Here is a 27,068-nt window from a genome sequence, read left to right as displayed (position 1 = left end):
CATTTTATCACTTTACTGTTCTATTAAAATTAATTTTATTATTCTTTGTGGTTAAAGTTTACTCATTCTAAGTTTAAGTGCTGTTTGATATAAAGATCTTCTAATATATATATTATTTATTTTATCTAGATTTTAATACCTTTTGTGTTAATAATATAAAAATAAGTTAAAACATTTATAAATAATAACCTTTAATAAGTTGAATGTTAATAAGATTAAGTTTCATTATATTTAAGTTTAAGTACTTAAGTACTTAAACTTGAGTTACATTTTATCACTTTAATATTCTATTAAAATTAAGTTTATTATTCTTTGTGACTAAAGTTTATTCATTCTATGTTTAAGTGCCGTTTAACATAAATTATCCTAAATCTTGTTAAAAGTTATTTATCTAGACTGTAGAATACATAGTTAATTTTCTTAGAGAAATAAATAAAATACATGTAAATTACTGTAAAATACATAGTTAATTTTCTTAGAGAAATAAGTAAAATGCATGTAAAATACTCTAAAATGCATAGTTAATTTTCTTAGAGAATTAAATGTGGTGGATCCCTTCTGATGGCACTATGAGGAGCCCCAGGCAGTGTCCTGGGTCCCTTTGCTGACATTTGTCCCATGCTGTCTTGGCAGACCCCTTGGCGCCCCGCAGTGTGTACATGACAAACCAGGGCTATCCCAACAGGCTGAGTGCATCCTGGAGAGCTGAGCCCCAAGGACAGGACGGTTACAGGCTCCTCCTGTACCACTCGGGCTCAGGCATTGTGGCAGCCAATGTCTCTGTTGGGAAAGGCACCAGCAAATTCACCTTTTCTGGCCTGGCTCCAGGACACAAATACCTGCTGGAGGTGGTGTCCATGGCAGGGCCCTATGCAGCCTCGGCAGGGAACATCAGTGACTGGACAAGTAAGTGTCAGAGCTGGAGATTCTGCATCCTGCACGAGGCTCAGCCTTCCCAGCTGGGTGGGCTCAGCGCCTGTGGTGGGAGGGGCAGAGACTCAGCCAGAGAGCTGTGGGGTCAGGGAATGGTTTGGGTTGGAAGGGACCTTTCAAAGGCCATCTAGTCCAACCCCCTGCTAGTGGCAGGGACATCTTCAGCTAGATCAGGTTGCTCAGAGCCTTGTCTAAACTGACCTTGGATATTTCCAGGGATGGGATGAGGTGGGGTGGGAGGTACCAGTGTAGCTGTGGGACCATGGGCTGGACAAGCCCTGGTGGGCAGGAGAGTGTGGCAGGGCAGTCCTGCTGCCTGTGGCAGGGCCTGGCAGCCACCAGTGCTGTTCCAGGAGGTAGTCCATGGCCCCACTGGCTCCTCCAGGCACGGGTGACTGAACAAGAGCACAGCAGTGCTGCTCTGGTAGATGACACCCACAGCCTGGGGGACTGTGAGGCCTCAAAGCTGGGGGGGACACCCCACCATTCCTGCTGCATTTTTTCCAGGCACTCAGAGAATTGCTGGCATGGGGTATAAGGGGAGGATGGGCTTTTTTTTCTTTTTATGGAATGTGGAAATGCAGATAAGCACAATAAGCCTTTTCATGTGCTCGTCCCCACAGTCCCCATACTTTGCTTGGGGAATCCAGTGGTCCCTGCTCCCACGCTCAGCCATCCCCTGGCAGGGTGCAGGGAGTCATGTGCAGAGCCCTTGGGGCAGGTTTCTAATGAAACTTGCTAATTAGCAGGAAGAAGAATCCATCTCCTCTCACTCCTCACTCTGTATGTCCTTCAGCTGCCATTTAAAGGTCATTTCTGGCAATGTTATCACTGGACATGTGGAGCCTCCTTGTGTCACCCATGTCCTCCTTGTGTCTCTGAGGAACAGAAGAGAGCACATGCATACCAGTAACTGCTCCTGGTGTGGTTTTTGTTGCAGCCCCCTCAGTTCCCCAGAATCTCTCGGCGGTGGCTGAAGGGAACAGCACCATGCTGATCTCCTGGGGCAGTGTCCCTGGCCAGCAGGACGAGTGCCAGCTGTGGCTGCGGGACCCCCGGAACAGCTCCCTGCCCTGGAGGCACTCCCTGGCCAGAGGACAAGTCCAGCACCTCCTCCAGGGGCTGATCCCAGGCAGGAACTACTCTGTGTCCTTGAGCTGCGTGGCTGGGCCCTACTGGAGCAGCACCAAGCCCTTGGCAGTGCCCGTGGGTGGGTACACACTGCCACGGGGAGGGAGGGGGCAGGATGGGAGAGGGAGAAACACCTGGGGGGCCTCAAGTCTGGAGTGTGAACAGAGGCATGGGAGGTCTTGTGGTGGGAGATGGGGAAAGCCAGCAAGGTGACCCTCTGGTAGCCATTGGCTCCCTGAGCTAGCCCCACCACAGAGATCTCCTGGCTTCCTGTGGAGCAGAGCAGGCTTTGCAGATCTCCCCTGTCAATGTCTCCTGTCAGATGTGAGCTCAGGCCCTGCCCATTCCCACTGTCCTGTGGCCCATGGCACAGCAAGCTCCCAGACTGCAGGTGTCCAGCTGTGCTCATCTCACTGGCCTGGGGAGCAGCTGCTGGCAGGGGCAGGGGTTGGGATTTCTCTGATCCAGAGCCTGCCCTGTCTCCTTTGCAGAGCCAGATCCAGTGAAAGATGTGCAGTGCCTACCAGAGTCAAGGAGCCTTTACTTGAACTGGACAAGCTCTCCTGGAGATGTGGAAGCTTATGAGGTGGTGACAGAGAGACTTTCTGAAGGACCCCCCACCTCCAGGCTTACCATGAGCATCCCTTCAAGCGAGGCCAGTCTGGAGGGGCTGGAGCCAAACTCCTCCTACCAAATCCTTGTGAGCACCGTGGGCATGAACACCCTGAGGAGCCAGGCTGTGACTCTGCTCTGCAGCACAGCAGTGGAGCGTGAGTCCCTTCTTTCTGTGACCGTGTTCACAGGGGTCTGAGGATGAGGGAAGAGACGAGGATCTGACTCCAGGTTTCAGAAGGCTTGATTTATTATTTTATGATATATATTATATTAAAACTATACCAAAAGAATAGAAGAAAGGATTTCATCAGGAGGATGAATAGAAAGAAGAATAGAAAGAGAATGTGCAGGCAGATTTCATTCTCCCTTCCTTGTCTTGGCAGACCCCTTGGCACCCCGCAATGTGTACATGACAAACCAGGCTGATCCTCATCCCTTCCTAAGAATAGAAAAAGAAAGAATGATAACAAAGGCTTGTGGCTCAGACAGAGACTCCGAGCCAGCTGGGATGTGATTGGCCATTAATTAGAAACAACCGCATGAGATTAATCACAGATGCACCTGTTGCATTCCACAGCAGCAGATAACCATTGTTTATATTTTGTTCCTGAAGCCTCTCAGCTTCTCAGGAGGGAAAAATACTAAGGAAAGGATTTTTCATAAAAGATGTCTGTGACATCTTTCCACAGGGAAGCAGCCCAGGAGACCCCAGGAGGAAGCACCTGGTGTTGCTGCTCGGAGCTGGGGGCTCTTTGGGGTGCCTGGGAGCCCCACGGGGCTGCCCTGCCCTGCAGTGGGTCAGGGCTCTGGCTGTGCTGCTGGGACCATCACAGGCTGAGCAGGGGGGGTCTGGGAGCAGGGACACCCTGACACTTTGTGCCTGCTGGTTGTTCTTCCAGCCCTGCCCCCTCCCCTGCGTGCAGAGGTGTTCCCAGTGGAGGCCAGTTCCACAGTCATTATCTCACCGGAGCTGTTCAGCGAGGAGAACGGCCAGATCGAGTACTACGGTGTCATTGCCACCACCAACGGGTCACGTAAGTGTCCCTGCATGTCCCAGGCTGTGCTGGCTCCCTGGAGGGCAGCAGGAGCCCTGGATGTCCCTTTGGTCACTGTCACCTTGCACATTCCCCCGCAGTGCTGAGGCCCACCCAGGAGATCATGTCCAGCACGTGGTACGACCACTACTATGGGACAGAGGACTCCTACCTGGCAGTGCTCCTTCCCAACCCCTTCCATCAGAGGAGCTCCCCCAACACCTGGAGGGTGCCCGTGGGGACAGAGGAGTGTGGCCAGTCCAGGGCCACCTGCAATGGGAAGCTGAAAGCCAACGAGCAGTACAGGTGAGAGGTGTCAGCATCCCTCCTGAGGGGAAGGGGCTGGAGGAGAAAAAGGACTGCACGTGTCCCTGCAGGAATGCCACCAGCTCCCTGGATGTCACCTAAGCTTCACACCCCCAAATCCCCAAGGGTTTTCCACCAAGCAGCATTTGAGGAAGGCAGGGCTGGCATGCAGAGAGTATTTGGCAGCATAGTGGGCAGGGAGAGGGAAAGCTGAGGCTGCCAAGGGCTGTGTGTGTTGTCTCAGGAGCTGAGCAGATGTCCAGCCTCAGAACAGGAACTAAAACAGAAGCTGTAATTTGTAGGACCTTCGTTTGTGACTCAGAACCATGTGCAGACAGTGCAAAAATGAAAGTGATTTGGAAACAGTTCAGTGGTGCCCACTCAGTGGGAGGTCCAGAGGTTGGGGTTAGCAAATGCTCAGGCTGAGGTCTGAGCTCCCCATGAGACACACACATGGATCCAACAGTCATAAGTTCAGAGTCATATTTGACAGTGAATAGGATCCAGGAACATGGAGGTACTTATTTTCTTGTAGGGTACCTTTAAACCTGCTGATGGAAAACCAGGTTTTCCACTGCTAACAAGGAATGGTATCTTTAGTCAGTCCTGTTAATTTAGCAGCTCACAGTTTCATCAAATGGGGACCACATCCACAGGCATTTCTCTGATCCCCCAGTCTCAAAGCTTATCCCATTTCACTTTAAAGAAACTTGCAGCAAGGATGGCTGATGGTGATAAAACCATTGAGAGCATTAGGAAAAGAGAATGAAAATCTGTGGGAGAGTGTGTGCATGAGAGAGCTTCCCTTTCCCTATTCCTGGGAATAAAGGCAGAATTAAATTTGCCTGTATGTTTTGTGGTGAGTGGGTGTTGGACCTGCTGGCCCTTCCCTTCCCTTCCCTTCCCTTCCCTTCCCTTCCCTTCCCTTCCCTTCCCTTCCCTTCCCTTCCCTTCCCTTCCCTTCCCTTCCCTTCCCTTCCTTCCCTTCCCTTCCCTTCCCTTCCCTTCCCTTCCCTTCCCTTCCTTCCCTTCCCTTCCCTTCCCTTCCCTTCCCTTCCCTTCCCTTCCCTTCCCTTCCCTTCCCTTCCCTTCCTTCCCTTCCCTTCCCCATTCTCACTACTGTTCCTGTGTGCAGACCTGGAAAACTTTACCTGATTGTGACTTTGTTTATATTTACTTAATATAACAGTTATTTAATTATATATTCACTTAATATAATATTTATTTAATACAACATTTAATAAGATATTTCTTTAATAATATTTATTTAATAATATATTTATTTAATTTAATATTTTATATTATACACCTATGCCAAACAGAGGCTCTTAAACTGCTGGTTAAGGCAGCACTGGCCCAGGTTGGTGATAACACCCAGAGGGTGGGAAATGGTTTTTTTTCCCAGGGGAAAAAAAAAGGGAGGAATTTCCAGAGAGCCATTGCCTGGGGAATTCCAGCCAGAGTGGGGCCATGGAGAGCAGAGAGCAGTTCTGCTGTGCTGTGTGATCCTGCCTGGCAGGAGAATGGCTGACAGTGCACTCCCATCCTGTGTCCATCCCGGGTCCCTGGGCTGGCAGGGATCTCAGAAGAGATCTCCCAAAAAACTCACTTCCTTTTCAAACCAGCACAGTTTCAGAAGCCTGGAGACTGACCCCATCCAATCTGTCTGTTATGTTTTGCTCATGCCTCATTCTCAGGGCAAGGTTTGCTGGTTCAGCCCTCAGCCTTGGCTCTGCAGGGGTAGAGAGGGGTCAGCTGGGATGGGAGGGAGCAGAGATCTCGGGCTGAGGGCTGTCAGCAGCCTCGAGGGGCTCCAGCAGCAGCACCAGGCACTGATGAGCCAGGCACAGGCTCTGCACCTGCCCCACCTACTTGAACTTCTCACTCCAGCAGGGACCTCCCTCAGGGGAGCAGCTTTTTAGGGCCACCAGGCCCTGTCATTAATCCACCTGCCATGATTCCATCCCATGAGTCAACAACATGTACTGAACTGTCCAGTTATTCAGGACTGGACACCGCAGCTTTCTTACTTTTACACCACTGCTTTCTTTCAGTTTGGCTGCCCTAAAAACATAAATATTCTCAGTACAAACAGCACTTGACCTAAATATCCTAAATAGCTGACCTAAATATCTTAAATATCCTCAATACATAGAACACTCAGCCTAAATATCTGACCTAAATATCCACAGTAGACTGTGCTGCTGAATTAATGATTGTTAGGGTGGTGAAAAGCTGACAGCTCATTCCCACTCAGAATTTCTGTTCTTGTTTCCTGTCTTTCAGTGAGTTATTTACCATCTTTCATGCCTTGGCATCTGCAAGCTCATTTTCAGAGGAGGTCTGTGCCCTGGCAGCCAGGTGTGGGTACCCACACACAGGCAACAAACCCTTGGCTGCTAAAATCCTGTGCTGCCTTTGAAAGCTTTGGAGGAAAGTCAGAGAGCTGTGGGCACTGGTGTGCCTGCTACCAGGAGGGGATGAGGATGCAGCAGCCACTTGTGTGTGTGCAGGGAGGGGTCTGGGCAGGTCTGGCCCTGTCAGGATCTCTCACTGCTCTGAGTGACCCCAAGATGTGTTGGAAAGTCTCTTTGCCCAGCCAGTGCTCGAAGAAGGAGTCAGGGCTCTTCATTTCTTGGTCTCAAGGTTGTTTATGGTTCCTGATCCAAAAAATTCTTTCTCCTGCCCTGCAGAGGTCCATCCAGCAGGACAGTTCCAGGCACTCTGCCTGCCCCCAGGGCAGTGTTATGTCTTTATACTAAAAACTACACGTACAATATTTACAATTGCTTCCCAATACCTATCACCTATGTTAGACAGTGAGCTTCTACTCTAAACCAATCTGTAAGTGCCAACATCACAGCAGAAGATGGAGGCCAAGAAGAAGAAGGAGAAAGGCTGGACATGCCCAGATTCCTCCATCTTGCCTCCTGAACCCCCATTCTAAAAACCCCAAAATCTACTTTTTCACCTTGTGATAAATTCACTATCATTCTACTTAATTTTCATGGCTTGCAGATCTTCCTCTAAGGTTGTTAACTTGCTCCATGGGTCATAATCAAACCCACAGGTGTTTTGGGCTCTGTGCCAGGGTCTCTGAGCCCTCTGGCAGGGGTCTTGGCTGCTCAGGACAGCCAGAGGGATGTCCTGGGTCCTGACATGGCCCTTCCAGCTGAAATGTCAAACAGGGCTCAGCTCTTCCCTTTCAACCCTGCTAACCAGCTGACATGAACTATGTGGTTTTAATTTTTTGTGTCCTGTAAGAGACCAGACTACCTTTCTCTGCTGATAACCTTTTGGAGGAGAGCTGCTTCCCATTTGTGCTTTCTGAACAATTTCTCATGCTTTCCCAAGTGGAACAAACTGGTTCAAGAGGCAGAAAAGGGAGGGAAGACCATTTCCACACTTTCCCTAAATCCATAACAAAAAACCAGCTTTATCCAGGCAGCAGTTCTGTCCCCCTGGGTGCTGGGTTCTGGGTGCTGTGCCCAGCTCAGGCTGTCCTGATTCTCTGCTTTTTCTTTAGGTTCAGCATTGCTGCCTTCACCAAATATGACCCAGTAGCCCCTGCTGTGACATTCACCATGTTCTCAGGTAAGCTGGAGAGTAGCATCCTCCCTACCTGGCTGTGCAGCTTAGAGGTAATGAGCAGCCAGAGGGAGCTCATAGGCTATAGTAAATAGAATAAATAGAATAAATACAGCCATATATCATAGAATTATAAAATTGTTTGGGTTGGAAGGGACCTTAAAGCTCATATAGTTGCACCCCCTGCCATGTGCAGGGACACCTTCCACTATCCTGGGGTGCTCCAAGCCCTGTCCTGCCATGCTTTGGACACTTCCAAGGATGGGGCAACCACAGCTGCTCTGGAAATCTGTCCCAGGGCCTCACAACCCTCATAATAAAAAACTTTTTTACTGATTCTTCTCTCTATACTCTCTCCTTTCAATTCCAGCTGCTGGATCCAGTGCAGACACAGCTCCACTCTCAATGCCAATAATTGCTGGAATCATTGTGGGCTTTCTTCTGACACTTGCAGCTGTTTTTGCTCTGGTTTACTGGAAACAGCTCAAAGCAAGGAGGTGAGCATGAGCCATATCTTCCCTGTTGATACCCAAGCTTCAGTGCCAAGCCTGGAGGAGAGCAGGGAGAGGGTGTAAAAGGAGACTTGGACAAACTAGCACGTGGGCTAGTGGAATTGTGCCTGGAAAGCTCAGAATCCAAAGGAAGAGGGGAGAGAGGAGCTGCCCATATGCAGTTAGGTCACAAAACCCTACAGGTGTGCAAGGCAGTGGTCCACAATACCTCATGGCATCAATCTCTGCACTGCAGGCAAAGTAACAGCTCCTGTGTGTAACCACAGCTCTCCTCACAGAGAGCAGCAGGCGCAAGTTTTTAGGGATTTCTCTCTGGGAAAGGTAGTGAGAAGCTCAAAGAAGAAGAGAAAACAATTCTTTATTTACTGGTTTTGTTGTTTTGCACATGTGGAATGTGTTATAGAGATTATTTACTCCAAGTGATTTGTTAATTAGACACTAGTGAAAGTTGTTTTAATTCCTTGACTAATTAAATCTATGTGTGTCACGACTGTCTGGACATAGTCACAGGTTTTTCTTTAGTATTTCTTTATTCAATTATTCTTTATTTCAATTCACGTTGCAAAATGTAGGATAGGTCATGATACGAACAGTGCAATGGGGAAGAAGGTAAGGGAGTAGAAGTCTGTTTTTAGGCTGATGGGGATTTTGAAGTTTATAATGAATTTTTATTCTCAGAAGGAGGTGAGGCTTTCTGTTCCGGAGTGGATGTAGATTGTTATTGGGATTAGGCTGATTAAGAAGGAGGTTTTGACTGTGTGTGTAATTGTGTTGGGGGTAATATTCTTTAGTATAATATATCTTCAATATGTAATTTAGTATAATATTAGTGTAATATAGAATAGCTTAATAAAGGAATTATTCAGCCTTCTAAATCATAGAGTAAGAACACATTATTCCCCAACCCTGTGCTTTGATTCTAGAACCAAGAAGAGCAGCCCAACCCAGGAGATGGTGACCTACAGCCTGAGGTGAGTGCTGCAGTCTGCCCTCTGTATGGCCCCACTGCAGCTCCCACTGGCCTTTACCTACTTCCTTTTTCATGTTTGGCTTAGAAAATGTCCAAATGTGTCCTCCCCTCAGTTATTTTATAAACCAGCCTTTCCCAAGTTCAGTATTTACCGCCCAGCTCCATTCCAAGTCACTGCATTGTCCGCACCTCCTCTGTGAGTTCCTGCATCAGGAGAATATTCTCATCACCTTGAAATCCCTCCAATATTTAAGCTGTTGGGCCTTCCCTGGGCAGTGAGGTGGCTGTGAACCCCCTGTGTGCCTCCAGGTGTCCCAGCAGGGCTGCCCAGTGGCCCCTGGCAGCCTGGCCAGGCCTCCCAGGAACTAAGGCAAGTTTTCCTCTGGACTTCATTTCCTGCAGAAACGTCCACCGGCCAGTCCCCCTGCAGAACTTCAAGCAGTACTATGAGATGAAGACAGCAAGTGCTAACCATGCTTTTTTCCAGGAGTTTGAGGTGAGATGAGACCCTCCTTGTGGTGGTATTTGTGGGTCCCCGTTGCCGTGATATTTTCTGAAAAATCCTTTTGCCAAGATTTTTCTCCTGAGAAGCTGAGAAACCTCAGAGGAAAAGAAAAACGATAATTATCTGCTGCTGTGGAATGCAACAAGTCCATCTTTGATTAGTCCATGTTGTCCCCATTCTAATTAATGGCCAATCACAGTCAGCTGGCTTGGACTCTCTGAGAGTCATGAGCTTTTGTTATCATTCTTTTCTATTCCTTGCAAGCCTTCTGATGAAATCCTTTCTTCTATTCTTTTAGTATAGAAAAATGTCATTTTCTTTTAATATAATATATATCATAAAATAATAAATCAGCCTTCTGAAACATAGAGTCATGATTCTCATCTCTTCCCTCGTCCTGGGACCCCTGCAAACATCACCACAGGTCCCCAGGATGAGGTGAGAGATGAGAATCTGACTCCCAAGTTCTCAGAAGGCTGGTTTATTATTATATTATATTATATTATATTATATTATATTATATTATATTATATTATATTATATTATATTATATTATATTATATTATATTATATTTATTATGTGAAAATGATATACTGTTGGGGAAGATGAGACAGGAAAGCCTTATAAATATGATTGCCTGGCAAAAGATTTGGAGAATATAGAAACTATAAGTGAGATTGAAATGAAAGCAAGCTTTGAGATCCCTCAGTCACTGAACAACTGGAAAACAATGGTGTGGCCAGCTGAAGGTGATCCCCTTTTGATGGAACAACACCCTCTGCTTGCAGACAGGCCCAAGGGTCAGAGCAGATCCTACCAGCTTGGCAGAAGGGGCCCAAAGAGGAGTTTTTGGGGTTTAAAATGTAACACAGTGTGGTAATGTAATGATTCTTATAGGCTGTATGCAAATGCTATAGGATTTGTATCTTGTACTAGATTGGTTAGTGAGAATTAGAATATTCAGCACAGAAGAAGATTTATTGTGTTGTAACGGGAACCTCACTCTCTTACTCTCTAACCCTCTCTTTTACTCTCTCATTCTCTTTACCACGCTCTTGCCTTCTCTCTCTTTACCTCTCTCTTTACTTCTCTCAGTCCTGCTCCAGCTGTGGCTGGCAGCTCCCAGCAGGGCCCTGCACCCAGGCCCTTTGCAGTAACCCACAAGTTCCAAGCCCTGGCTGCAGAGATCTCTCGTCTCCATCCATCCCCACCATCCTACCCCCTGGCACTCCTACAATATACTACAACTATACTAAAGAAAGAGAAAGGAGACATCAGAAGGCTCACAAAGAATGAATAATAAAATCTTGTGACAGACTCAGAGTCTGACACAGCTGGCTGTGATTGGCCATTAATTAAAAACAATTCACATGCTGGGTAAACATTTCTCCAAACGCATTCCAGAGGAGCAAATCATAGAGAAGCTGAAGCTTCCCAAGAGAAGAAATCCTGGCAAAGGAATTTTTCAGAAAATATGTCAGTGACACCTCCTAGAGATGACATTTGGTTTCTGCACTCAGTGGCTCATGCAGAGTGCTCCTCTCCAGGGCTGGTCGCCCATCTCTGTGGTAGATTTCCAAGGCTTTTTTCCCCCGTACTTGTTCTTGGGCTTTTCTTTTAAATACGAGCAGTGCTGTTGGAAAAAACAGTGGGAAAAGCCACCATGGCTCAGAGTGCACTGGCCATGTGAGGGGGGAGAGGAGCAGCTCTCTGTGTGAGGATAATCCTCTTCACCCTCCAGACAGACCATGAGCAGGGAGCTGAGCTGACCAGGAGCTCTCCAGAGGAATATTTGTGCTTCTGTTTCCCCCTGTCCTACAGGAGCTGAAGGAAGTTGGGAAGGAGCAGTCCAAGGTGGAGGCTGAGCTGCCAGCCAATGTCTCCAAGAACAGATATCCCCACGTGTTACCCTGTAAGTGCTGTCTCCTCCCTTCTCCCCCAGCCTCCAGGTGGGAGCTCACAGGGCAGTGTTCAAGGGCAGGCTCACCTTGCATCCCTGCCAGGGCCAGTGCCTGGCTCCTTTCCTGGAGCAGGACTCTTGGAATGGGCTCAGTTTCCATTTTCCTGCTGGAGACTCAAGGCTTAAAGGTTGAGGCAGGGCTGAGCCACCATCCTGCCCATCCAGCTCCTCCAGCTGTGCTGGGTGAGCCCAGCCCAGGATGGGTCCCAGCAGGAGACCAGAGAGGCTCCATGAGCTTCACTGGTGGCCCTCACAAGCCCAGCTCTGTTTGCCAGTGCCCTGCTAGCCTGGCAGGCAGTGCTCACCTCTCTGGGGGGAGAAGGTGCCTGGCAGAGCACAGAGCCTCCCTGCAGGAGCTGCTGGGGCTTCTCCCCCTGGCTCACCCAGTCCCATGTCCTGGGGAAGGGTCCTGGGGCTGGGGCTCAGCCAGTCCCATGTCCTGGTGGAGGGTCCTGGGGGCTCAGCCAGTCCCATGTCCTGGTGGAGGATCCTGGGGGCTCACTCAGTCCCATATCCTGGTGAGGGGCTTCTGGGGTCTCACCCAGTCCCACCACTCACCCTGGTGAAAGGTCCTTGAGGCTCACCCAGTCCCATATCCTGGGGAAGGGTCCCTGGGGTCTCAGCCAGTCCCATGTCCTGGGGAAGGGTCCCTGGGGCTCACCTGTGTGGGGTTTCTTTCAGATGATCACTCTCGGGTCAAGCTGAGCCAGCTGGGGCAGGATCCTCACTCAGATTACATCAATGCCAACTTCATGCCAGTGAGTGCCCACTTGCCTTCCCCACCGAGATGTGGCCAAGGGCTCCATCACAGAAACTCTGCCTGGGTTTCTGTGTTCTGTGAGGGCTGGTGGCCATGAGATGTGCTGGTAAACAGCTGGGCACAGCTGGCACAGGCCAGCAAGGAGCTGGGGGGAGGGTGGAGAGGGGTGGTTGCCCTGTAGCAGGCACTGATGGAGCCTGTGAGATGGCAAATGCTGTGAGTGTGGGAAGTCTCTCTGCTTTCTTCTCATCTTTCCTCTTCCATCACCTCCCAGCTTACTGCCCTGTCTCTCTGCCTGCTCTTTTCCCTTCTGGTGTGTGCAGCTGCATTTGAACAACCCTGGAGCTGTGCCTTCACCCCCCCTGTGTGAGGTGTTCCCAGGTAACAGGCAGGGCACGCTGCATGGACAGGCATTGTGTGCATCTGGGGCATGTGTGTGTCCCTGAGACCTTGCATGCTCACCCTGCCCTCAGCAGGGAGGAGAAGCACAGGCAGACCCAAATCTGTCTTTCTCTGGTTAGGCTGAATGAGGAACTGCTTGGAGGGAAATGGTGTGGGTCATTTTATTCCAAATATGTAGAAAGTGTGGCTGGGCAGCTCATGCTTCCTGTGAAATCAGCTGCTGCTGAGATCAGCTGCCTGGGAACCGTGCCCATGTGGGCTGAGGGCAGCAGGAATTTCTCCTTCTGCCACAAAACCAGACCAGGCACTGACTGGTCCCAGGGCAGGACTCGCCTGCCTTGGCAACCTGCTAACTCGTCTTGCTCTTGTCTGCCTCGTGCTCAGGGCTACACATCCCAGCAAGAGTTCATTGCCACCCAGGGGCCCCTAAAGAAAACCATCGAGGATTTCTGGAGGCTGGTGTGGGAGCAGAATGTCTGCAACATCATCATGCTGACCGTGTGCATGGAGAACGGGAGGGTAGGTCCCTGCCAGCTCAGCCCTGCCTGCCCTGGTGGTGGGAGCTGAGCCCAGGGCTGGGGCTGTGTCCTCCACAAACCCCTGCTCTGATATGGCTCCAGGATGAGCACAGCCCACACAGCTTCCCTGACAGCTTGGGGAGGAGAGGCTGATCTGTGCAGCTTGGGGTGGGAGCCCAGCTAGGACCGTGCCCATCACCCTCAGATATTTCTGCAGAATCTGACATTTCCATGTCCTCTGGGTGAGGCACCTCACATGGACTGTTCCTCCAGTCTCCAGGGATGATGAGACCCACACAGGTTGTTTTTTCTGGAGGAGGCTGAGACCCAAATGAAGGGGCTGTGAGGGAGAGCTGTGCACAGCTCCCAGTGGGAAGGGGAAACACCCCTGCCTGCTCCCCACGACCTGTCCTGGCTCCCCTACAGCTGCTGTAGATGCTCCCTGGAGCCAGATCTGGTCCCTCACTGGGCCCTGTACTGCCCTAGGTGCTGTGTGATCATTACTGGCCATCAGAGTCTGCCCCAGTGTCCTATGGGCAGGTGAGGGTGCACCTGCTGATGCAGAGCAGCTCTGAGGAGTGGACAGTACGGGAGTTCAAGCTGTGGCACGTGAGTGCAGGCTCCAGGGGCTCTGGGCAGGGGTTTGGGGTGGGCACTGGCATTTCTCCTCACCTTTCCCTGCCATTTCTGGGGCTCAGAGATGACCCAAGCCCTGAGGAGCAGTGAGGGTGACACAGAGGTGTCCAGCATGTGTCGTGCTGCTCTCCACCTTTGCTCTCTGGTTTCCATGTCCCTGCAGCAGGACAGCCTGTGGTTTCCAGGCCATGTTCCCTGTGGTTTCCAGGCCATGTTCCCTGTGGTTTCCAGGCCATGTTCCCTGTGGTTTCCAGGCCAGGTTCCCTGTGGTTTCCAGGCCATGTTCCCTGTGGTTTCCAGGCCATGTTCCCTGTGGTTTCCAGGCAAGGTTCCCTGTGTTTCCAGGCCAGGTTCCCTGTGGTTTCCAGGCCATGTTCCCTGCAGCCAAAGGCAGATGTGCTCCCTCCCTCCTTCCCTCCTGGTTGCAAGACACAGAAATGGAGGTGATTAATTCTGTCTTGGCCTGAAAAAAAATACTTTTCTTGCCAATATTTTGGCACTTCCTACTGACTAATACAGAAAGGAGTGACATAGGGCCTGGGGATGTAAAACAGATATGGCGAAAATGAAAAGCTCTAGTAGCTAGCCTACAGTAGTCTACCACAGCAATAGAGTAAGTGTTTAGGAGAGTGGAAAAAGAAGAGATTGATTCCACTTCAGGATATTCAGTCAGTTAAATGCTGGGAGAAGGTCTGAAAGTGGGAGAAACAATTACCAACAATTACCCTGCTGCAGAGGCTGTGGGGAGCATGGAGGAGCAGGGGCCACCAGGCAGTGCAGACCTGATGTGGCTGTTCCTGCAGCTGAGCCAGGTGTCCCCAAGTGCCCAGGTGCTGTCAGGGGTGTGAGGCTGCCCTGGGGGCTGCACACCCATCAGCATTCCCGTGCAGGAGGGGCTGGGGGCAGAGCGCTTCGTGTCCCACCTGCACTACACAGCATGGCCCGACCACGGCATCCCCGAGTCCACCACCTCCATCATGGCCTTCAGGGAGCTGGTCCAGGAGCACATCCAGAGCACCAAGGATGCAGGGCCCACCCTGGTGCACTGCAGGTGAGGCTCTGCCCCACGGGATTGGGGGGAGATGATGGGAGAGGGCAAGGGGGATGAGGGATGCACAAACTGTGAGCGAGGGAAAGCCCAGGAGACACAGCTGCTCTCTGGGGTCTCCTGCTCAGTGTTGAGGAGTACAGACCTGCACACCCAGGGTGTGGGGCAGGGTGGGGACCCAGGACATTCCTCTGGCTGCCCTGGGTGATTCGAGATCCTGGCAAGGGGCTCAGAGACCTTGGCACAGAGTCAAAGACACCTGTGCCTTGGATTTTAACCCATGGAAACAATTACCAACTTTGTGTGAGGAGTTACAAGCCACAAGGGTTTGAGTAGAATGACAGTGAATTTGTCACAGGGTGGAAAAGTAGAACTTTGGGGATTTAGAATGGGGGTTCAAGAGGCAAGATGGAGGAATCTGGGCGTGTCCTGCCTCCTTCTCCTTCTCCTTCTCCTTCTCCTTCTCCTTCTCCTTCTCCTTCTCCTTCTCCTTCCATCTTCTGCTGGGATGGTGACACTTCTGGATTGGTTTAGAGTAGAGACAGACTGTCTAACATAGGTGATAGGTATTGGAAAATTATTGTAAAGAAAGTACAGGTAGTTTGTAGTGTAAAAAGCCAACACCACCCCAAGGGCAGGCACTGTGCCACAGCCCAACCTGCTGGACAGATCTCAGCAGGTCAGGCAACGAATGTGATAGATAAGGAAAAATAAACCCTGAAAAGCAGAGCCAAGGAATCTCGACTTCTTCGGTCACAGGGCTTGGAAAAAGAGACTTTCTAATACCTGGGGGGTCATCTCAACCACAGAAACCCCAGAGGGCAGGGGGAGGTGTTCAGCAGCAGCCCAGGGCAGCCTGGCTGCTCCTCAGCCCCATTCCCTGCCTGGGTGCCCAGGGAACACTTTGGGAGCGTGTCCAGCAGCAGGAGGGAGCCCGGGCTGTGTCAGGCTTGTTTAACCCTTTGTGTCCCTGCCCTCAGTGCTGGCGTGGGCCGCACGGGCACCTTCATTGCCCTGGACCGGCTGCTGCAGCAGATGAGGCAGGAGAAGGTGGTGGACATCTTTGGTGTGGTGTACTCCTTGAGGATGAACCGCTACCTGATGATTCAGACACTGGTGAGATCTCTGCCCTCTCTTTCCCCTGGCCCCTCACTCCATTCCATTGCAGTTCACAGGGCTGGCAGCTGGATGAGCTGGGCAGGCAGCCCCAGCACCCCCAGGCTGCTCCCCAGCCTGTCACTGCCATCCTGCTGCTGAAAACAGCAGCTCAGCTGGAGTGGAAATTGCTGGGGGGGTCTTCAGCTGCTTCATGCCCTGCTAGACCCACAACAACAACATCCAGAGTCTCAGAGACCTCCCAGGAGGCTCAGAAACACCCTGGAGCACTGAGGAGCAGGATCAGGCCCTTTGCAGGCAGTTCTGAACTCACACCATGTTGTTGGTCTGTGGTGCTCCCCAGGCTGTGTCCTATCTCAGTCGCTGGGGCTGGCACAAGGTGTCAGCACTGCCCTCAGGAGAGGGACCAGAGCCCCCCTCTGCCTCTGTCCCTGCAGTGTCATGGTCTGTGCTCCTCTCTGCCTTTGCCTTCCAGTCCCAGTACATCTTCCTGCACAGCTGCATTCTGGACAAGATCTTGGAGGAGCCTCTCCTGGATTTGTCAGGGACACAGAGGTGAGGCCTTGCTGTGCTTTGCCACTCTGCCCACCCTGATCACAGCCCCTCCCAGCGAGCCTGGGCTGCAGGACAGAAGGACAGGAAGCCCAGCAGCCATCCCAGCTGCTGCTGGGGGTGGTTGTTCTGCAGCACAGAGCAAAGTGCAGTCTCCTGGGTACCCCAACACCAGAGATGTGCAGAGCTGTCCTGGGGAAGGCATTTCCCTCAGCCTCTGGCTCCCCAGCCCACAGACATGCCCTGGAGATCTGTGAAACTGGAGAGGCTCCTGGCAGCTGGGTGACCTTGGGATGTGCTCCTAGTGCATCCAAGAGGATGGGGCAGGGTCCAGCTGGGCTTGGCTTTGATCACCTATCTCATTGTCTTGGGGCTACATCTGGAGGTCATGCACTTGTCTTTGTGGCTGGATTGTCTCCTCCCTCATGCACAACAGGATGTCCTTGTCCTTGCTGCCTCTTGGGAATGAGCCCTGGGCCGTGTCACCCCTGTCTAGGGGAGAGCAGGTTGTCACAGGCTGGGCTGGCAGCCTGGGACACCCCTGGCATTTGGGGAGTGAGGGTCTGCTCACAGCCCTGCCACCTGCTGCAGGCACAGCCTGGCTGCTGCTCAGTGGGCTCAGCCTCACCCTTGTGCCCGGGCTCTCTCCCCAGGTCCTGCCCCATCCCTCTGAAGAGCTTTGCCCAGCACTGTGCCCAGAAGGCAGCCAAGTCCCACATGGGCTTCCTGAGGGAGTATGAGGTGAGAGCTGGCCTGGGGAGGTGCAGGGGGTGCTGCCATGGCTGTGTGTGCTGAGGGGACCTGGGGAGTGACTGAACCTGCTGGGGCTGGGGGACACCCTGGAAGTGCCTCCTGAGTGGGTCCCATATGGCCCCAGTTCCCTGGGTGATCTGGCAGTGTCCCCTCTCCATGGCATTGCAGCTTCCTCCTGCATTCTGCACTGCTCAGGGTCTGTCCACCACCCCCTCCCTCCTGCCTGGGCAGCAGCAGCCCGCTCCTGACAGCCTGGCACTGCCCTGGCAGCCCTGCAGAGCTGCTCTCGTGGCTCTGCTGCTCAGGCCTGTGCTGCCATGACCCCTCTGCTGAGCCCAGGTGTCCTCAGGAGGCCCTGGTTCCTCCTGTCCTGCCCCTTCCCTCACTGCCTCCTCTTCTCTCACCCTGGCAGGCTCTCCTGGAGGTTGTCAAGGAAGAAGCCAGCTCTGCATCTCCATCTTCAGGCAGCCAGCAGGCTCGGCCCTCCTCCAGCATCCTGCCCTGTGAGTTCTGGGACACCTTGCATCCTCTTCCCTCCTGCTCCCTCTCCTCCTGCATGGAGCCAGCCTGGACCAGGGCCAGTAGTCCAGAGCATCAGAAAGTATTTTGAGGCTTTGCTGACTCCCCCAGAGGGTTACCAAGGTGTTTGGCATGGAGCACGTGGTGCTTGGGACTGGCATAGGTGGGTTTGCTCAGCCTGCAGAAGGAAAAGGGGAGATCTGATTGCTGTTTTCAGCTGCCTGTGGGAAGGCACAGGGAGTTCATGGAGTCTGCTCAGAGGTGTGCCGTGGAGTGACAAGAGGCAAGGGGGTGGTTTGGGAGGGTAATCCAAGTCAGCAGAAGGAATAGTGAATTTCCATGGAGATGTCAAACACTGGAACAGAGGCCCAGAGGCCTCACAGGCTCTCCATCCTTGGAGAGGGGCAGATCTCCACTGGCTCAGACACTGAGCAGGGATAGAGACCTGGCCTGTGGGAGCCAGCAGGCTGGAGATGAGATGAGCACTGCAGGAGGGAGTGCCTTTGCCAAGAAATGGTGAAGGAAGGATTGGGTTTGTGTGGCAGTCAGTCTGCAAAACCTGCCAGAGCTCAGGAGTGCCTGGGATCCCTACAGCAGCTGCTGCTCTCTTTGCAGATGATCGCTCCAGGGTGAAGTTCTCCCTGCTGGAGCAGGGCCCTCTCTCAGGACTGCTGCAGGTCTGGCGTGTCCCGGTGAGTCCCACCCTGTAAGAGCCTGAATGGGAGATGTGGGACTCCAGGCAGCTCTCCAAAATGCAGTTTATTCCATCCAAGATGTCACAGCAGTCCAGGGTGGTGGGTGACAGAGCTGTGCTACAGCTGTCAGCTCCAGCTGCAGGCAGGCCTGGAGACCCCTTGGTTTTGGTTACAATGCATTATAAACTTTTCTTTTGGTTACAATGCATTATTTACTTTTCTTTGACGAGCATCGTCATACAGTAGAACCAATCTATACCTTAACTATTATCTATAGCCGATCATAATTACTATAATTACCATATTCATGTTACTATTCTCCAATCACACAAAGTTAGTACATTACAGTTTAAGCTAGAAGTTGTTTTTCAGTTTTCTTGCAGTGGAAAATTCTGAGACCTTTTTTCTATTTGTAACTTTGCTGACTTGTTTGCCTGTGCTCTCTTTCTGCTTGGTAAAAACATCTTCTTGTTTGGGGTGGGTTTGTCCTTTGCTCTAAGCCATAAAAACCCCTTCTAACTAGCACACCCTTTGCTTTCTTGGTTAGCCAGTAAGACTCAACAATTCTTTTCTTCTCTATCAAAACTTGCTTCCATCTCTATTCCTTCTTCAGATTCTACATTCAAAAATCTTTCTGCTAAGCACACATATCTGTGAGACTTTCTTGTCAAACTTTCATCCTTCCCAACCTCACCCCCAGCAGCAGCACCCACCCTGTGCCTCCCCATCCTGGCTGTGCTCCTGCTCTGCTCCCTGTCACTGTGGTCTGTGGGATTCACATTCTCTGAACCTGAGAGAAACACTGAGAGAAGCAGAGAAAAGAATGATCAAAACAATTCTTATCTCATTGGCAGCTCCTGGGTCGTGCCAAAGCAGAATGCAATATGGAGCTGTCTTGCTTTGGAAAGCCAGGTGTCTGCTAAGGAAGGCAGGAGCCTCCCCTGAAATGGAGAAAACGAACCTCACCCCTTCCAAATTGCTATACATTTTAAATTAAGCGGCTCTCAGGCAACAAAAATTATGGGAGCAGGAAATAACAGTTCTTTACTAGGGAAGAAAATAAAAGGACAAAATAAACAATGCAGTAAACCAAAACAACACTGACAGAGTCAGAACCCAACCTGACACCCTGTGGGTCAGGGTGCTGGCAGCAGCCCCATTGGAATTGTGGCTCAGCCCTCCTGCAGTGTCAGGGGTGGTTCTGCTGGAGCAGGGATCCTGGAGAAAGGTGCAGTCTCTGCCTCTGGAGATCCAGGGGAAGAGGCAGCTGCTGTTCCTCTGGGCAATCCAGTGCAGAAGCCGTGCTGGTGTTCCAGAATCTCCAGATTCTATCCGGGTAGGAATGCTTGGCTCCTCCCTCTGGGCTCACATCTCCCAATGGGATGCTGTAGTTCTTATCAGCCATGCAGGGACATTCAATGGCTGTTATTAGCAGGTGTCCCCTCCCGAGGGAGGAGTGATTGTGATCACTCAGAGAGAGATAAGGCAAACTGCCCACTTGACAGAAGATAATCTGCCATCCAGATGGTAACAGAATACATCTTGCCTTGCAGTCTGGAACAGGAGGTTGTTTACCCACAGTGATGGTGGTTTGTTTCCTTGGCCCATCAGGGCCAAGCACGTCTGCAGGCTGTCAGTCAGCAGACAGTAATGAGATTCTGGGCAGTGGAGTTGAGTTGGGTGCTTGGTGCAGATTCAGTTTAGATGTAATGTAATATAGAGTAATAGAGTATAGAATGATATAGTATAAGAAAGTAATTCATTAGCCTTCTGATATCAATAGAGTCAGATACATCATTCCTCCCAGATGTCAGGCAAAAATATCACCAGTAGTGGTTCTGTGTGGAGCAGAGGGGACTGCAGGGACTGAGGACATCCCTTCCCTCCCCTGCCCACTTTGGGCTGCCCTCTCCTGCCTCCCTTGGTGCTTTCCCTTCTCTCCTTGCCTCCTGACCTGCTGAGCTCTCCGCTCTCCCTGGCCATTCCTGCAGCCACCTGGGCCAGCAGAGCAGGACAGTGACATTCCCATTCCCCACCCAGGGCTGCAGCTCCAGCAGGGACTACCTGGCTGTCCACGGCCCTGACAAGCTGACCATGGAGGACTTCTGGACCCTGGTGTGGGAACAGGATGTTCACACAATCCTCACACTCCTGCCATGGCAGGAGAAGGGGGAGGTAAGGCACTGTGCCCACCTGTGCCATGGCAGAGGGGGGATCTGTTCAGGGGAGCTGGAACTAGCAGAGCTCTCAACTCTTCACTGAGTCCAGGGTGCAGACCCAGCTTAGCTAAAGCTGGACCTTTCCTGTGTCCAGGTGCTGCCACAGCTGGTCATGGGACATGGGTTCTGTCACCCCCATGCCTGGACTCAGCTGGGACCCTTCAAGCTCCATCTGTGTGGGACCCAGGGCAGCAGCTCCTGCTCTGCCCAGCCAGGGTGTGGGCACTGGGCACTGGCTGAGCAGATTCCAGCTCAGAGCTGCCAGGCAGCTCTGGGTTCCCACCTGAGCTGGCTGAACCTGCTGGTGTGGCTGGAACTCCCTCAGGTTTTAGTGGGGGGTGAACTGACATGGAGAGGTGCTGGGAGTGCTCTTGGTGCAGCCCCAGCACAGACCCCAGAGATGGTGACTGGTATGACAGACAATGCCCACCAATAAAAAGCCAAATTTCTGGTTGCACACAGGTCCCAGGTGAGGTGTGCTGGCCCCTGGAAGGAGACTCACTCTGCACAAGGACACTGACCATCCAGTGTGACACAGAGAAGCTTGTCTCAGGATGGAGATGCACCCAGCTCAGACTGAAACACGTGTGTGTCCCTGGGGCTGTGCTGGCTCCCACCTCCTGGCTGGGGGTGGGTCTGTAGGGATCTATGGGGGCTGAAGGGTCTGTGGGACTTCTCCAGGCTGCAAGAGCAGTGCCAGCAGTCCACAAATGCAGGAGTGAGTCTGGATTGCAGCATCCAGAACTGAGTGGACACAGGAGATCCATGAGAGAAGCCCTGGGGGCTGATAGGTCTGTCTGAGCCTTTTGGAGTTCTCAGTTCCCCCTCCAGGAGCAATCCAGGGTGCTGTGGGGAAGAGAGCAGGTTGCCAGAGTGGGTGGTGGGCAGTGCCCCAGCAGAGATGCCTGGGCAGCTTTCCAGAAGCTGGCAGAAAGCTCAGGGGAGCCTCAGAGAGCCCAAGGATGGGAGAGCTGGGGCTCCTCTGCATCCAGACTCCCCCATCCCTCCCCAATACCCACATCAGCTCTTTGTGTCTCACAGGAGAAGAAGGCAAAGGAGAGGCAGGTGCAGAGGTTCCTGTACACACTCTGGAGCAGCAAGAAGCAGCCTGAAGTGCAGAGCCTGGTGGAGCTGCTGGCGGCTGTCAGACGGGGCAGCGCCCCCCGCAGGAGAGGGGGTCCTGTCCTGCTGCACTGCAGGTACCCAGGGCTGCACCTGCAGCACAGCCAGCACAGGGCTTTGGCATGCCAAAATCTGGCTGGGCTTGAACAGCCAGGTGTCTGCTGAGGAGGGCAGGAGCCTTCCTGGAAATGGAGAATGTAAAATGTAAACCCCCTCCCTCCAAATTATTATAATTTTGAAATTAAGAGGCTCTCAGGCAAAGATATGGGAGCAGGAATAACAGTTCTTTACTAGGAAAACTAAATACACAAATGCAATAGTACAAAAAAGAAAACAAACCGCTGCCAGAGTGAGAACAGGAGGTGCCCCTGTGTGTCAGGGGGTGGCACAGCCCCATCCCAGGGGGCTCAGCCCTCCTGCAGTGCCAGCTGTGCTTCTGCTGGAGCAGGGATCCTGCACAAGGGGGGAGTTTTCCTCTGAAGCTCCAGGGCTGCTGCAGATGGGCCATGCCCTGGGTCCATGGGAGCCAGTGGAAGCTCTGAGCCTGGGAGGTGACAGTGCTCTGCCAGGGGCTGGGAGAAGACAGGGCAACCAGGGCTGGGCTGGGGAGCATGGGTGGAGCAGGCATTCCCAGGCTGGGGCCCAGGCCATCCCTGGGGAGCTGCAGGGGTGCTGGGAGCAGCCCTGATAGCCTCCCTTGCACACAGAGACAGCTCACAGTGCCCACATGGCTCCTTGTGCCCTCCTCCAGAGGAGCTCAGCTCAGCCTGGCCTGGCATCAGTGACCCCCCCCTTGTCCCCTGCAGTGGTGACATGAGCCAGATGGGGACCCTGATCTCCCTGGATTGCCTGTTGCACCAGATGAAAGCTGAGAGAACCGTGGACATCTATGGTGTGAGCCTCCAGCTGGCCAGGAGTTGCTGCCTCCTGACCCCCACTCTGGTAGGTGGGGAGGACAGGGGGTGGTGGGCAGGGTGCAGCAGAGTCTTTGTGCTCACCTTCCTGGAGCTGGCAGCGTCCTGGGTGCTCCCTGCTGCCTGTCCAGCCTCAGCAGGGATTCCCTTCGTGCTCCTTCCCCACCCTGTGGCTCTGCCACCAAGGGCTGAGGGCACTGACTTTGCCCAGGCGAGAGTTTTCCCTCTCCTGGGTTCTGAGTTAAGATCAGTTAAATTGCATGTGAACTCACAGTAAATAAAGCACTCCTCCCATTGCACTCGAGGAAGAGTGAAGCACTGGTGTCCCCCTACACAGCCTGCCTGCTCCCCCTGGCTCCTGGGCACGGCTGTCAGCCTGGGCACCCAGAACCTTCCCTGCTGGGTGTCCCCATGGCCAGCACCTTCCCTGCTGGGTGTCCCCATGGCCAGCACCTTCCCTGCTGGGTGTCCCCGTGGCCAGCACCTTCCCTGCTGGGTGTCCCCATGGCCAGAACCTTCCCTGCTGGGTGTCCCCATGGCCAGCATCTTCCCTGCTGGGTGTCCCCGTGGCCAGCACCTTCCCTGCTGCACCCCCCAGCCCCAGAGCCTGCTGTCACAGCTGAGGTTGCCTGTGTGACACAGTGCCACGTTGCAGGTGCCCTGTGGGCTGTAGCACTGTCTGATGGGGCAGTTCCATGCCAGCCCAGCCCTGGTGGCTGCTTGTGGCACCAGTGCCTCTGGACGTGCTCCAGTGGCTGCAGCTGCTGAGTGAGCTGATGCACAGCCCTGGAAACACTCCCCACAGGGCACAGCAGAACTGGGCAAGATCTCTCCAAGGCTTCCCAGCTGCACGGCCTCCTTCAAGAAGCTAATTACATTCTTAATTAATGTGAACCATGTGCGTGGTGGGAGCCAGAGCAGGGCCGGGCGTTCGCTGCCCCTCTTCAGAGCCGCTTTGTGCTCCCACAGTGCCCGGCCCTGCAGGGACACAGTTCCCTGTAAGAGCTGAAATGAGAGATGTGGGACTCCAGGCAGCTCTCCAAAATGCAGTTTATTACATTCAAGAGGTTACAGCAGTCCAGGGTCATGGGTGACAGAGCTGTGCCCACAGCTGTCAGCTCCAGCTGCAGGCAGGCCTGGAGACCCTTTGGTTTTGGTTACAATGCATTATTTACTTTTCTTTTGGTTGCATTGCATTATTTACTTTTCTTTACTGAGCACCTTAATACAGTAGAACCAATCTATACCTTAACTATTATCTATAACCTGTCATAACTACTGTAATTACCATATTCATGTTACTCTTCTGCAGTCACTAAAAGTTAGTACATTACAGTTTAAGCTAGAAGTTGTTTTTCAGTTTTCTTGCAGTGGAAAATTCTGAGACCTTTTTTCTATTTGTAACTTTGCTGACTTGTTTGCCTGTGTTCTCTTTCTGCTTGGTAAAAACATCTTCTTGTTTGAGGTGGGTTTATCCTTTGCTCTAAGCCATAAAAACCCCTTCTAACTAGCACACCCTTTGCCTTCTTGGTTAGCCAGCAAGATTGGCTCAGCAATTCTTTTCTTCTATATCAAAACTTGCTTCCATCTCTATTCCTTCATCAGACTCTGCATTTAAAAATCTTTCTGCTAAGCACACAGATCTCTGAGACTTTCTTGTCAAACTTTCATCCTTCCCAACAATTCCCCATCAAGGCACAGCAAGGGCCCATCAAACGCTGCTGTCCTGCTGAAGGGGGGCAGCAGAGGAGCAGCAGGGCTGCCCTGCAGCCTCCTCCACCCCTCTGGGATCCTGCCAGCACCCCTTTGTGTCTCGGGGGTCATTGGCTGCTGTTGTGCTGGAGGCATCGGATTTTTGGGGGAAGATGAACCTTTGATGGATATTCAGGGATAACTGTCAGATATGAAGCCCCAGCAGCCCCAGCGTGGTGCATGTCCCAGGGCATGTGCTCTTGCATGTGGCCAGTGCCTGAGTGTGCCTGGGCTGTCCCTGCCCGTTCCCCGGTCTGTGACTCACTGCACACCCTGTGTGACCCTGAGCCTCAGCCATTGTGTGCTCACCCTCGGTGAGGCTGAGCCCCCAGCACAGGGAGGAGGCTCCTCGTGACTTGTGGCTCAGCCAGAGCATTAATGAGCTCTGGGAATGCTCTGGGGCCCCTCTGCAGCCCTAATCCCCCTGGCCATGCCACGTGATCCCAGCCCACACCACGGGCTGCCTGCCCTTGCCTCCAGCTCTGTGCCCTGAGTACAGCCCCAGTTACCTCCTCACATCCTCCTCCTCAGCCCTGGTTTGTGCCCTGGTGTCATTTTGGGGCAGCCTGGTGTTTGGGCAGAACCTCATGTCAAACACAGGGGGACTCAGGACCTCAGAGCTCATATTGGGACCTAATGCATCAGTTTGGTGATACTAAAAAGAGACAGACAGTGCAGCTGGGCTAAACCCACACAGATCCTTCTGTGCCTCTGTGAGCATCTGCCCTGCTCTGCTGTCAGCTCCTGACTCTACAAGCTCCTACACCAAGGGAAACTCCTGGTCCAGGGATCTTCCCCATTTTCCCTTGGTGTAGTCCCAGTGTACCAGAGTCAGGAGCTGACAGCAGAGCAGGGCAGATGCTGCTCCAGGGGTCTTCCCTCCTGGCCCCAGGTCACTGGCAGACCCCAAGCCTCCATCCCTGTGCCCTGCACATCCCTGGAGCTGCTCTTTGCTGTTGTTTTGGATGCAAACACTGCAGCACATCCAAAAGCCACTGGGGCCCTTGGAGGGGAAGCCAAATGAAATTGTTCCTCTGCAGCTTGGAGGGGATGTTCCTCTCAGCCCCATCACAGGGCATGAGGAAGGGGAAACAAACAAACATGGTGTAACAGGCTTGGGTGGCTGTGGTGACACAGAACCACCGTGGACTACTGGGGAGAGCAAATCCTGCTCTGCTACCAGACACTGCTCCTTAATGAGGAATTTTTAAAGCAAACTGCGAGGTTAATGTGTGACCTGGATGTCTCTGTCAGAAACCTGACTCTGACCTCTCTCTCTTGCAGGACCAGTACGTCTTCCTGCACACCTGCATCCAGGACATCCTGGCTCAGAACCAGCCCTGACACCACCTGGCCCTTCTGGCACCTTCTGCCTGCCCTGCCTGCTCCTCTACAGAGCTGGGGGCACTGTGGCACTCGTGGCACAGAGGAGCCCTGCAGGAGCAGTGCCCTCCCTGCCTGGGCAGTGTCCCCAGCGTGGTGCCAGCTGTGACTCCTGGACACACGGACAGTGTCCTGGGACACACGGACAGTGTCCTGCCACACCCCACTGCAGCCTCAGTGCACACACAGTGAGGGGCTGGGCAGGATCCTCTCGTCTTCTGGAGATCCCCTGAGATTTCTGGTGCCTGGAGGGCTCTGTGCCCCCCCAGTGCACACTGTGGGGCTCTGTGGTGCCCCTGAGCCCAGCATGAGCATGGAGCACCATGGGCTGCAGTGCCCCTGGGCTCTGGTGTGGGCACAGCCCTGGGGGAGCTGCCTGGTCTCAGCTGGAATGGTCTTAGGTACAAACAATAAAGAGCCCTAGGAAAGTGTGTGCTTGTAAGGGGGGCTTGGCTTTTGAGGGCTCCAGCTGAAGGCTCCAGCACAGCAGCTGTTCCCAAAAGAGCAGCTGTGTCCCCAGCCATGGGTCACAGCAGTGTCCCTTGGCGCTCCAGATGCTGCAATCCATGGCTCAGCAGCTTCTGGTCACTCTCATCTGCTCCTTCCCCTGAGGCAACACTTGTCAGTGAATGCCCAGCCCAGCCAGGCACATTTTCAGGGCTCAGGGTTGTGAACCTGCACCAAGGATCAGCTGCACACTGGGAAGCAGCTGGCAGCCTCAGCAGTCCTGCTGCTCTGGGCTGTCCATGCAGGGATGTGGCTGCTCTGCAAGCAGGGCTGGCCATGCACAAGCTGAACTCAAGAACCAACTCAGTCCTCTGAGCTGCACGTGCAGGACTGAAGGAAGAGTTAAAAAAAAAGAAGATGGTTTCACAAGCATACTCCCCATGTAGAAAAAACTGTACCTGGGACCCTGTTTGCCCTTCTGCTCCCCTTCAGGCAGGGTAGTGCAGCCTCAAAGCAGTGCCCCTGCTCCAGTGTGACCCAAAATCCTGCGCACTGTTCCATGTTCTGCCGCCTTGGGATGGGGTGAGGAGACACAACAGGTTTGATAAGGGGCTCCCAACACCTGGCATGAGCAGCAGAGAGCCCCAGGTGGGTGACTGAGCTGGCCACTCCTCCAA

At 52.7% G+C, this 27,068-nt stretch overlaps 1 protein-coding gene across 1 annotated transcript in view; it reads left to right on the top strand.

Annotated features, from left to right (window-relative positions):
* Window positions 1-26,340, top strand: part of LOC115913765 (receptor-type tyrosine-protein phosphatase V-like) — a 46,422-nt gene extending 20,082 nt beyond the window's left edge. Inside the window, 24 exon segments of the mRNA XM_030965995.1 lie at window positions 634-906; window positions 1,874-2,143; window positions 2,556-2,834; window positions 3,579-3,713; window positions 3,815-4,019; window positions 7,546-7,613; window positions 7,978-8,104; window positions 9,043-9,090; window positions 9,492-9,585; window positions 11,417-11,507; window positions 12,237-12,313; window positions 13,102-13,236; window positions 13,722-13,844; window positions 14,762-14,922; window positions 15,900-16,035; window positions 16,511-16,590; window positions 17,241-17,328; window positions 17,753-17,843; window positions 18,475-18,551; window positions 20,595-20,729; window positions 21,236-21,358; window positions 21,815-21,972; window positions 22,702-22,837; window positions 25,846-26,340. Coding sequence (XP_030821855.1) covers window positions 634-906; window positions 1,874-2,143; window positions 2,556-2,834; window positions 3,579-3,713; window positions 3,815-4,019; window positions 7,546-7,613; window positions 7,978-8,104; window positions 9,043-9,090; window positions 9,492-9,585; window positions 11,417-11,507; window positions 12,237-12,313; window positions 13,102-13,236; window positions 13,722-13,844; window positions 14,762-14,922; window positions 15,900-16,035; window positions 16,511-16,590; window positions 17,241-17,328; window positions 17,753-17,843; window positions 18,475-18,551; window positions 20,595-20,729; window positions 21,236-21,358; window positions 21,815-21,972; window positions 22,702-22,837; window positions 25,846-25,905 — 3,170 coding nt within the window. The 3' untranslated portion in view covers window positions 25,906-26,340.
* The last annotated feature ends 728 nt before the right edge of the window (window positions 26,341-27,068 follow it).

The sequence above is a fragment of the Camarhynchus parvulus genome, chromosome 26 (assembly GCF_901933205.1).
Source record: "Camarhynchus parvulus chromosome 26, STF_HiC, whole genome shotgun sequence".
NCBI lineage: Eukaryota > Metazoa > Chordata > Aves > Passeriformes > Thraupidae > Camarhynchus > Camarhynchus parvulus.
This window is presented reverse-complemented; position numbering and strand designations above follow the sequence as displayed.